Source organism: Triticum dicoccoides, chromosome 5B, assembly GCF_002162155.2.
Source record: "Triticum dicoccoides isolate Atlit2015 ecotype Zavitan chromosome 5B, WEW_v2.0, whole genome shotgun sequence".
Taxonomy (NCBI): Eukaryota; Viridiplantae; Streptophyta; class Magnoliopsida; order Poales; family Poaceae; genus Triticum; species Triticum dicoccoides.
In genome coordinates this window covers 347685491-347697506 of record NC_041389.1, presented here as the reverse complement: position 1 = coordinate 347697506, position 12016 = coordinate 347685491, and the positions used below count along the sequence as shown (strand labels likewise).

General features: G+C 45.7%; 1 protein-coding gene across 1 annotated transcript; it reads left to right on the top strand.

The window, feature by feature from the left end:
- Positions 1–6986: 6986 nt before the first annotated feature.
- LOC119308843 (receptor-like protein kinase HSL1) lies at positions 6987–10435 on the top strand. The gene is made up of 2 exons (XM_037585005.1): positions 6987–9630; positions 9868–10435. Exons 1-2 carry the CDS (start codon positions 7110–7112, stop codon positions 10215–10217), a joined length of 2871 nt encoding a protein of 956 aa, XP_037440902.1. The 5' UTR covers positions 6987–7109; the 3' UTR covers positions 10218–10435.
- The last annotated feature ends 1581 nt before the right edge of the window (positions 10436–12016 follow it).

Below are 12016 nucleotides of genomic sequence, written 5' to 3'. Positions count from 1 at the left end.
CAACAGTTGAAGAATGGGCAAAGTTGATCAATGCTCCTAAGGAGAATGAGGATGACTTGTATGTCTATGCCAAGAATAAGAAGGATCACAACTCCATGACTCATATGTACAGAGAGATCCCAGATGCTGCTCTTGAGACACACAAATTTGGATCAGTACATTACCTTCTGTCAGGTTTGCCAACAATCAACTGGATTCTCAGGCACATTCTATTGCCAAAGTCAGGTGATCACAAGATGATCAGAGGCCATGCAATTAACCTACTTCACATATTTGATGTGCCTCAAAATTTCAAATTCGTGAGCCTAATTGTGGAAAAAATCAAGAGGACAGCTGCTGATCAAAAAAGAAGTTGTGGGTATGCCCCATAGATCCAGGAGCTAACCAACTCCAAGATGGGCACTGGCACATATCTCTTGGACAAGGATCACATGCCCATCTACCCAGACTTTGAGGACAACACAGTAGTGATGGATGAAAATGAACCATCTTCTGTGCAAGCACAAGAGAAGAAGGAGAAGGGCAAGGGCTGAGAAGGCTGCTAAGATGCCAACTGTTGAAAAGGCATCTCAGATTTTCCTGAAGAGCAAACCAGATCAGCTTGGCTACTTGATTGCCTCCACTTTGAGGATTGAGAAGGGCTTGGCCACCCTGACTCAAAACCAGGAGAGCTTGGAGAGGATCATAGAGAAGAAGTTCTATGATTTAGATGTGAAGGTCACTGAGATACAGTCAATTGTTGAGCAACTTCAGAATGAAGTGCAGGAGAAGAAGGGAAAGTCTACCACTGATGCATTTGCTAGAGTGCCCAGAAGTCAAAGATCTGCTGCAGTGCCAGTTACAGACACCAGAGCAACTTCATCTGCACCAGCAACAGCTTCAGTACCACCAGCTCCAGTAGCCACTCCATCAGCTCCATCGACCTCAACTGATGCCTTCGTCCTTGGAGTTTTATCTACACCACCACCTGAAGACCAAGCCTGAGAGTCGTTTAGTACTATGCATTTTCTATGAACTTTTTTGTAACTTGTTGCCAAAGGGGGAGAAAAATGTATAGATCACAGGCTTCGAGAGAGAGTGTTGCTTTTTGTTCTCTCTTGTTTTGGTGGTTGAACTTTGTTATTTGCTTGTTTGAGATACTCTATGCTTTTGTGTGATACTTGGTTGATCATGTGGTTGATCATATACAATGCTACCTTAATGCTTGTTGGATGACATTATCCTTTTATATCTATATGATCATTCACTTTGCTTGGTGATGAGTGCATGCATTTAATTATTATCATTTTGAGCGCTCCACCAAGATGTATGTGACATGGAAGAGTAACCCATGATCCTAACTCATTGTGCATTTGCAGTCCAAAGCAAATCTTAAACTATGCACAAATTTAGGGGGAGCTCTTGCTTTTCACATACTTCTCAAAGCGACAATGTTTTTTTCAATCTTATTATAATTTGTCGAAGCTTTGATCTATATGTTGTCATCAGTTACCAAAAAGGGGGAGATTGAAAGTGCAACTATCCCTAGGTGGTTTTGGTAATTCCTAACAACATATAGCTCATTGAGCTAATGCTATTTCAAGATAAATATTCCGGGAAAGCTCAATGATTGGCATGGCATGGATGAGAAAAGTGAACCCCTCAAAATGCTAAGGACAAAAGGATTGGCTCAAGCTCAAAGCTTAAGACTCTACATTTTCTATTTTAGTGATCCAAGATCACATTGAGTCTATAGGAAAAGCCAATACTATCAAGGAGGGATGAGGTGTTGCTTAATGAGGTTCTTGCTCAAAATGCTTAGTAATATGCTCCATAACCCCTCAACTACCTTCTCACATCCACATATGACCTAAACCAAAAGTCAAACTCGGCCCCACCGATTCTTTCCATCTGGCGCCATCGAGTTCAGATGTCATAGCCACTGCCACAAACCCTAGGCAAATCGGTCTCACCGATAGGGATCTCGATCTCACCGAGATGGGATTGTAATCTCTCTGTTTCCCTTCGTAACATTTCGGTACCACTGAGACGAGCGATCGTTCCCACCGAGATTGCAATGTAAACTCTCTGTTTTCCTTTCATAACATTTCGGTCTCACCGAAATGAGCGAATTGGTCCCACCGAGTTTACTTGACCAACTCTCTGGTTAGCTTATTACCAAAATCGGTCCCACCGAGTTTGTGTAATCGGTCTCACCGAGATTACATTATGCCCTAACCCTAACCATATCGGTCCTACCGAGTTGCATGTCGGTCCCATCGAAAATCCTAACGGTCACTAGATTTGCTGAATCGGTCCGACCGAGTTTGTCAATTCGGTCCCACCGAGATTGGCAAGTTGTGTGTAACGGTTAGATTTTGTGTGGAGGCTATATATACCCCTCCACCTCCTCTTCATTTGTGGAGAGAGCCATCAGAATGAACCACACTTCCAACTAACATTTTCTGAGAGAGAACCAGCTACACTTGTGTTGAGGCCAAGATATTCCATTCCTACCATATGAATCTTGATCTCTAGCCTTCCCCAAGTTGCTTTACACTCAAATCTTCTTTCCACCAAATCCAAATCCTGTGAGAGAGAGTTGAGTGTTGGGGAGACTATCATTTGAAGCACAAGAGCAAGGAGTTCATCATCATCACACCATTTGTTACTTCTTAGAGAGTGGTGTCTCCTAGATTGGCTAGGTGTCACTTGGGAGCCTCCGACAAGATTGTGGAGTTGAACCAAGGAGTTTGTACGGGTAAGGAGATCGCCTACTTCGTGAAGATCTACCGCTAGTGAGGCAAGTCCTTCGTGGGCGACGGCCATGGTGGAATAGACAAGGTTGCTTCTTCGTGGAACCTTCGTGCGTGGAGCCCTCCGTGGACTCGCGCAGCCGTTACCCTTCGTGGGTTGAAGTCTCCATCAATGTGGATGTACGATAGCACCACCTATTGGAACCACGACAAAAACATCCGTGTCTCCAATTGCGTTTGCACTCTCCAAACCCTTCCCTTTACATTCTTGCAAATTGCATGCTTTACTTTCCGCTGCTCATATACTCTTTGCATGCTTGCTTGAATTGTGTTAAGATTGCTTGACTTGTGCTAAGTTTGCTAAAATATGCTAAGAACTAAGATTGGGAAAAGGATAAGTTTTTATTTGGTCAAGTAGTCTAATCACCCCCCTCTAGACATACTTTCGATCCTACAAAGAGTTAGGCATGAGACGTGATGCACAAGAAAGAGCACTTGAAGAGAGGGAGAGGAAGCGGCAAGAAGAATTGGAAGCTGTGAAGAAGAGTCGGCAAGAGAAGAATGAAGCCTAGGAAAAGAATCACCAGGAGATGGATACCCTGATTGGTTTTCTCTTAAGGGCTCAAACAACTTAGTAGTCCCAGTACAAACCTGTCGATGCATGAAGGTCATCCTTTTGTGTTGGAAAAATAGGTTCTGAATCATACGTTGCAATCATCAGGACAACACATGTGGTCTTTAGTTATCTAAATATTACTTTTCAACTTGTTGATTGTTGTGTCAAACTTGTGAGTTACCGTTATTTTTTTATTGTCATTTCTTTTAAAGGATGACTTGGCTGAGATGATTGAATATATAATATGATTAAATTTTATTTCAATTTATAATGTGATTTGGCTCTAACTTACTATATAATGTGATGAGACTAAAATTAAATACTTACTATGATGTGCATTTGTAATGTAGGGAATTTGATAATTCATCATAATTTAAATTCAAAATAAATTAAATATGTTTTGATGGCGTGGCATCACGTCGATGGTGTTGCTCTATCACTGAATATGGTTGAATAATACAGATTGGCTCCTAACATGTGACATTACTCGGTTGTCATAGAAATGATGAGTCGTTGACATTCCAGAAAATGTCACCGAAGGTCCAAATTTCAGTGACATTTTGTGTGTGCACTGTCACTAGGAGTAATCAGTGACGCAGATTCTATGATGATGCTCATGACACGCATAAAACGTCACTTAGGGGTAATGTGTGATGTTATTAGCTATTCAATGGCATTTTTTGTTTATCACAGTATGCCCAATCTATTGTGGTGTGTATTGGAGTTTGTGTTGCACCTGTCCACAAAGTTTACAACCCACTCCTCTTCTCTCCCCTCAACCTCATGAAAAATCTAAGGTGGAAACTGTTATAGCCCACTTATGTCACTCTTACACTTGCTCTCTACAACCTACTTATCTTCTCTCTACTCCAACAAATCAAACATATGATGTGGCAACTATTATATCATGCTCACATGCATGTGCATTAGTTCCCGTAATAAACAAAGCAGTTCTAATGTTCTCCTCCCTCATGCGGGTCCACGGTAGCCTCTTATGTGTGTTCATTGACTGATTTCATAGGGCATTAATCACAAATTAGTCAGTTTTTGCAATGAGGGAGAGTACCGCACAAATTTAACAGCATATTAATCATGGGTATTAATAACAAGTAATACCAATGCGACATCCATTCAGAGAAAGTACAATAGTGGGATATAAGCCCGCTTACATGGCATTTTTATCTATGTGAAGGAGAGAGACAAGGAAAAAATGAAGGAGTGGGCTTTCATGCAAGAGCCATCCTCTGCGCGTTCTCCTAGGTAAAACATTTAATGAGAACAAAGAGAGAGAGAGAGAGAGAAAGCAAAAAAAGTTATGGACTTGTAGCCAACCTTATAGTAAACTCTATTGTATGAGTAATTAATGTTGCTAACTCTTCATGACATGACATATGTCTATATAGCCAGTAACTGGCTATATTATTAACCTTACTCTTATGTCCCAACGCTACTGCCCTCTCCTCTTGCGTGCCAGTGAGGCGGGAGTATTCTACATTCATTCTACTCCCTCCATTTGGGTTTGAAAGTTGGGGGCACCGATATATAAGTCTTCAATTTTACTAACAAACCACGTTTTATATGCGACAAGAAAACATATGTTTAGGAACATTATTCGATAGCGAATTCAATTTCTTTTATGGAACATAACACATGTTTCACTAGTCAAATTAAAATCCTAAAAGCCCGCGCCCGACTTACAAAACCGGATAGAGTTAATTTTTTTTTAGTAAAATTCATTCTACTTTAGTTATCTGAAATGCATTACTAATGCATATGATCTCACTAAATGCTATATTTTTCTTCCCACCATTTACAATGAAGTTGATTGTTTATACATTTATTTATTTATTTGTGAAAGTATACATGTATTTATTATGCTAATTGAGTACATTGGCAACAATTGATAGACCATATCGTACATTTGAACATAGAATTGTCTTCATTTCCGCCTGAAATAATACTGTATTATTCCAACACAAAGGTGAGAAGAAGAAAACTATCTATGTTTATTACTCTTTTTTACGGAGAACACGTATTATTTGAGTGCATCTTATTTTACCTTGAATAATTGTATGATAAAAGACCAATAAATTAATTGTGGCAATTCATAATAACAACCATTGTATTAAGCTTTACAAGAGAAGTGGTGACAGACTCCACATGTGAGAAATAATTTGGTGAAATTTTGTCAACTATTGTAATTTTTCTGTGTCCTATATTTTCTCCAAGGTAATATATTTTAGTAGTTATATTTACACTGTTTATTCAAATAAATCTAAATCCGGTGATCACATTACAAACACATATCATATCATTAACCGATATGCATTTAAAGATCAATGTGTCTTCACTTGACATGATTTGAGCATGACAACTGAAAAGGAGAAAAATGACTTTCTTTAAATTATTTATTAGTTTTTTAGATATATTGTGCGATAAAATAGCTAGTATATGATGGTATTTTTAGTGGAAAATTTTGCAGCGTAGTATATTTATTTGAGGAGTATCTGGCTGGAAAATAAGTTGAATGCCATCATTTTGACATGTATGTAGAACTCAACTTTGTGGTGTCAATTGGTCTATCGATAACTTTGTTTCGATCCTTCAAAATAAGTTATCCAAAGCCAAGACATGTTCCCAACACATATAATCTCCGTAATGGCTAGCTGATGATGTACAATAGCATTTGGCGCGATCTGAACACAACAAGATAAGCTGACCCAGCCAATGGCATGATCGCATCCGATAACATTACTCAATTCGAGATGAATATGAGAAAAAATGTCTTATTTCAAATGTATTCTTAGCTTATTTTGAAATATTGTGCGATAATATGGTCACTATATGATGGCCCTTGTAGCGTAGAATATATTATATTTAAGAAATATCTGGATGGACAGTGGCGTAGCTAGGGATTGGCCGGGGTGGTCCATGGACCACTCTGGAATTTCCCCATAACTTGTATATAGTGTAGTAAAAACATATTTCTTTGAAAATAAATAAACATATGTAAATATTTTCATTAATGGACCACCCTGAGTATTGGCCTGGCTACGCCACTGGATGGATATAATAACTATTGTCCTTTTGACATGTCCATGGAACTCAACTTTTGTCAACCGGTATGTCAATAACTTCGTTGGTTCTTTAAAGAAGATATTGAAAGCCGAAACATGTTGCCAACACATATCATCTTCATAACAGCATGCCAATAATGTGCGCATTTGGCACCATCTGAGCACAATAAAATACAATGACTTGCAAAGAGTTGAAGCCAATCAATGACACAACTTCTTTTTGCTCCCCACTTTGTTGGAACAGAGACATCTAAAATTGCCGCCGATAAATGTTACTCAATTCCACTTGAACATAACAAAATACATTGGCTCACAAGGAGTTCAAGCCAACCAATGGCATGAACCCCCTCCGACACGTGTTACCCAATGTGAAAAACACGTGTCAAAGTGTGCATGACACCACATGCTTCGCCCTTGGCGCCAACTTTCGACACAACATGCAACCTCTCGTCAATCGGAATCAGGGGCTCGGCTCCACACCAACTCCTCCCCTCCGGCGATGGCATGCCGGGTACCTCATTTGGTACCCTTAGCCAAGATCCACAACTCTCCTTCCCCAATGGTATCACTACCCTACTACAATGCGCTGACAAAACCAGGGAGGCTTCCAATCCTGTAACTCCCTCCTTAAAACCCCTTTGCCCACACTCCCCACTCTCTCCACCCACCAAGCCCCCAACCATGGCCGCGCTCCACCGCCTCCTTCTCCTCCTCCTTCCCCTCGTCGGTCTCCTAGTTCTACACCCACTCCCAATTGTCGCCTCCGACGACGCCAGGTACCTCCTGGCCGCCAAGGCTGACCTCTCTGACCCCGCCGGCGCCCTCTCCGTCTGGGAGGCGGAGTCCAGCCATTCCCTCTGCGCGTGGCCGCACGTGCTGTGCGCCGGGCAATCTACCACCGTCGCCGGGCTCTACCTCGGCAAACTCTCCCTCGCCGGCGGCTTCCCGGCCTCGTTTTGCTCGTTGAGGTCCCTGCAGCACCTCGACCTCTCCCAGAACGAGCTAGTGGGCCCTCTGCCCGCCTGCCTCGCCGCCCTCCCGGCACTCTTGAACCTCACCCTCGCCGGGAACGGCTTCTCCGGCGAGGTCCCGCCGGTTTACGGCGGCGGCTTCCGGTCGCTCGTCGTGCTTAACCTGGTCCAGAACTCCATCTCCGGCGAGTTCCCGTGGTTCTTGGCCAACATCAGCACCCTCCAGGAGCTCCTGCTCGCCTACAACGCGTTCACACCGTCGCCGTTGCCGGAGAAGCTCGGCGACCTCGCCGACCTCCGCGAGCTGTTTCTCGCCAACTGCTCCCTGAGCGGTGAAATCCCTTCTTCCATCGGAAACCTCGGGAATCTCGTCAATCTGGACCTCTCGATGAACGCCCTCTCCGGCGAGATACCCAGAAGCATTGGGAATTTGAGTTCTCTGGTCCAGATGGAGCTCTACAAGAACCAGCTCTCCGGGAGGATACCGGAGGGGTTGGGGGGCCTCAGGAAGCTCCAGTTCTTGGACATCTCCATGAACCGGCTAACCGGCGAGATACCGGAGGACATTTTCGCCGCGCCAAGCCTGGAGAGCGTGCACATTTACCAGAACAACCTGACTGGGCGCTTGCCGGCGTCGCTTGGTGCGGCGCCGCGTCTTGCCGATCTAAGGATGTTCGGCAACCAGATCGAGGGGCCGTTCCCGCCGGAGTTCGGGAAGCATTGCCCTCTCGGGTTCCTGGACATGTCGGACAACCGTATGTCGGGACCAATCCCGGCTATGCTGTGCGCTTCAGGGAAGCTGACGCAGCTCATGCTGCTGGACAACCAGTTCGAGGGCGCCATTCCGGCGGAATTGGGGCAATGCCGGACGCTGACGAGGGTCCGGCTTCAGAACAACCGCCTCTCTGGCTCCGTGCCGCCGGAATTCTGGGGATTGCCCCTTGTCCAGATGCTCGAGCTTCGTTCCAATGCTCTGTCCGGCACGGTCGATCCTGCCATTGGTGGTGCCAAGAACCTGTTCGACCTGCTCATACAGGACAACCGGTTCACTGGCGTTCTGCCAGCCGAGCTGGGGAATTTGTCCTTGCTGCGAAAGCTTCTTGCCTCAGACAACAACTTGTCCGGTCTGGTGCCGCCGTCGGTCGTCGAGCTTTCCGAGCTTTCCCAGCTCGACCTGAGTAATAATTCCCTCTCCGGGGAGATCCCACGGGAGATTGGACAGCTGAAGCAGCTGACAGTGCTGAACCTTTCGCACAACCACCTCGCCGGGATGATCCCTCCAGAGATTGGGGAAATCCACCGGATGAACTCGCTGGACTTGTCGGAGAACGAGCTCTCCGGCGAGGTGCCCGTGCAACTGCAGAACCTCGTGCTCTCTGCTTTCAACCTTTCGTATAACAAGCTCAATGGACCTCTGCCTCTCTTCTTCAGTGCCACGTACCAGCAGAGCTTCTTGGGTAACCCTGGCCTGTGCCATGGGATATGCGCAGGCAACGACGACCCCGGTGCCATCCCGGCCGCCAGAGTCCACCTGATCGTCTCCCTCCTCGCCGCATCCGCGGTCGTCCTGCTCATGGGTTTAGCATGGTTCACCTACAAGTACAGAAGCTACAAGAAGCGTGCCGCCGAAATCAGCGCTGACGAGTCAAGTTGGGACCTCACATCCTTCCACAAGGTGGAGTTCAGTGAGATGGACATAGTGAACAGCCTCGACGAGAACAACGTGATCGGCAAGGGTGCGGCAGGGAAGGTATACAAGGTGGTCGTTGGGCCTAGCGGTGAGGCCATGGCTGTCAAGAAGCTCTGGTCAAGCGACGTCGAAAGCAAGAAGAAGAGGAACGATACTTTTGAGGCTGAGGTGGCCACACTGGGCAACGTCAGGCACAAGAACATTGTCAAGCTCTTCTGCTGCGTGACCAACAGCTCCTGCCGGTTGCTGGTCTACGAGTACATGCCGAATGGCAGCCTGGGGGACCTGCTCCACAGCGCCAAAGCCGGCATCCTGGATTGGCCAACGAGGTATAAGATCGCGGTCCACGCCGCCGAGGGCCTCTCCTACTTGCACCATGACTGCGTGCCCTCGGTCGTCCACCGGGACGTCAAGTCGAACAACATTTTGCTCGATGCGGAGTTCGGCGCAAAGGTTGCGGATTTTGGTGTTGCAAAGACTATTGAGAATGGGCCGGCCACCATGTCGGTCATTGCTGGCTCCTGTGGTTACATTGCTCCTGGTGAGTTCTTGATGCCTGATTTGCTTCTAGCATGTTTAAAACGTCATAAAAAATGTTGCACGCTTTATACTGCTGTGGTTTGTAGAAGCTTGTCGTTTCCTAACTTCAGTCTACATTTACATGACATTTTCTGCATAATTATGTGGTAACTTTGTCCTTGTGCAACTGGTGCCACTGCTAAAAGCTTGTATTTTAGAAGGGATCGTGTGTGTGATTTTGTTCTTTTGTGCATTGCAGAGTATGCCTACACTCTCCATGTAACAGAGAAGAGCGACGTGTACAGCTTCGGTGTGGTCATCCTGGAGCTCGTCACCGGCAAGAGGCCCATGGCGCCAGAGATCGGCGAGAAGCACCTGGTGGTGTGGGTTTGTGACAATGTTGACCAGCATGGTGCGCAGTCTGTTCTTGATCACAGGCTTGTTGGCCAGTTCCATGATGAGATGTGCAAGGTTCTGAACATCGGCCTGCTGTGCGTCAACACCGTTCCGAGCAAACGCCCACCGATGAGGGCTGTGGTGAAGATGCTGCAGGAGGTTAGGGGAGAGAACAAGTCGAAGGTGAAGAAGGAGGTGGCCCCTGCCCTCTGAAGAACCATGGATAGGAATAATGCTAATTTTGTGCACTCCTTGGATCATGTACTTAATACCGTTAACTAGGAGTTATATCCGATCTTCAGAAGTGCACTGCTGATAGCAGCTAGTAGTAGTTTGCTCTGAACATTTAGAAGTGCACTTTGGTAAACTCAAAAGCCTGGAAGCTAACCTTTTGCTCTGAATGAACGAATGAAATGTGCAGTTGCTGTCAACCAATCTGTGACGGAGATCCGATGTTGTTGCAAAGAATGCTTGATGCTTTTGTGGTGACTAGCTGTAACTTTTGTTGCCTCCATTTCCAACACTGAAAAATGCACTTTGTTTCCTTTTCACACAGCCTTTTCGACGTGGAGATGCTTTGGAACAACTTATGGAGATGCTACCATGCTCAGTGGGCTGAATGAAGCACTCATGAATCAGAACAGGAGTAGAAGTCTAGAAGTCCTATCTAAAGCATGCTTTGATAGCCCTGTTACCAGCATTAGTGCTTAGTGCTTTAGTGGTAGTGATTGCATTTCGGTGTCCCTGTTGACTGCTGTTCTCGTTTCTTCTTTTGGTCGGTTTTCCTTTTGATTGTGCTGGTAAAGCAACCTCTGATCAGTCTCCGGGACCCATGGCTGCTGTAGTAACAACATACCATAAGCTGGAGGTAGCATTGCCCTTATGTACTCTTTGGCCTCCCCTTGACTACGGATCAGAAGTTTCACCTGCCTTTGCAGCTCATAAATCATTGGTCGCCGGGACAGGTAAACTGCGCACAAGTTTATAGGGACAAAGAACTTTATTGAGATGCAGTTCTAGAACCTATGTTCAGTAGAACACAGAACTTTGTTTAGTTTCACAGTGGCACATACTAGGTCCTTGGTAGGACCAGCGTAACGAGATCTAATTTTGCAACTTCTCATTGGATAAATTGACATGGTGCCATGGCGTGTGTTTGATCAGTGTTTAGCCCTTTCTGTTTTGTGTTGCTTTCTCTGGTTTTTGCACCGCCCAGGCTTTCCGACCATGCATGGATGTGCTTCCTTACCCTTTCTGATCCAGAGCCATCTTGCACGAGTGTATGCAGACGGAGCTGTTATGTTTTCTTCATACAGATGGAGTAAAGTTCAGGAACGAGAAACATGCACCCTGAATGTTAGGAAATGCATGGATACCCATTGAGATGACGACACCATGATGAATCTTTAGAACTTCATGCCCCTGGGCTCCACGAATCTCCTCTCCAAAAAAAAGGGCGCATCCACTAGTAGAAGACTACACCACTAGGGGTCGTGGAGCTGCTGCTGCTGCACATTTTGGTGTCCTCGGCGGCCAATGAGACGCGAGTGCCGGCGCAGCCATCGCTGAACCATGATGGTGAAATGCAACACAGCACAAAATGGAGGGAAAAAAAGAACAAGTGCAATCAGCATATGATTGGAGAGGCAATGCCTTTTCCGCCTTTGTGCATGTTTTCACATGCATGGTGCGTCTATGCTTTGTGCATGGACCGACCTACACTAAGGGCAAATGGTGCGTCTCTGCTTTGTGGACAAGACTACAAACAGCGGAACTCAGAAAGACTTGTAGACAACATGCAGTTTTTTTCAAAACGACGAGCCACCTCATTGATTTCCATTAAAGAAACCGCCACAAAGTTATTACATGAACTAAAAACAGCGGAGCTCAGGCATTCTGGAGTGCCCTGCGCCTCTCCACCACGGGGGCGACGGTCCGTGCCCTGCACCACTTCGACGTCTCCGGGGCTGTCGGTGCGGCGTCGCCGCATGCCTTCGCTCTGTTATGCTGCT

What these genes read in the sequence shown, in the direction of transcription:
- LOC119308843 (XM_037585005.1), top strand. Translation starts at nt 7,110, where the DNA reads ATGGCCGCGCTCCACCGCCTCCTTCTCCTCCTCCTTCCCCTCGTCGGT. An exon ending in CTGTGGTTACATTGCTCCTG is followed by an intron (nt 9,631 to 9,867) that starts GTGAGTTCTTGA and finishes TGTGCATTGCAG; the next exon opens with AGTATGCCTACACTCTCCAT.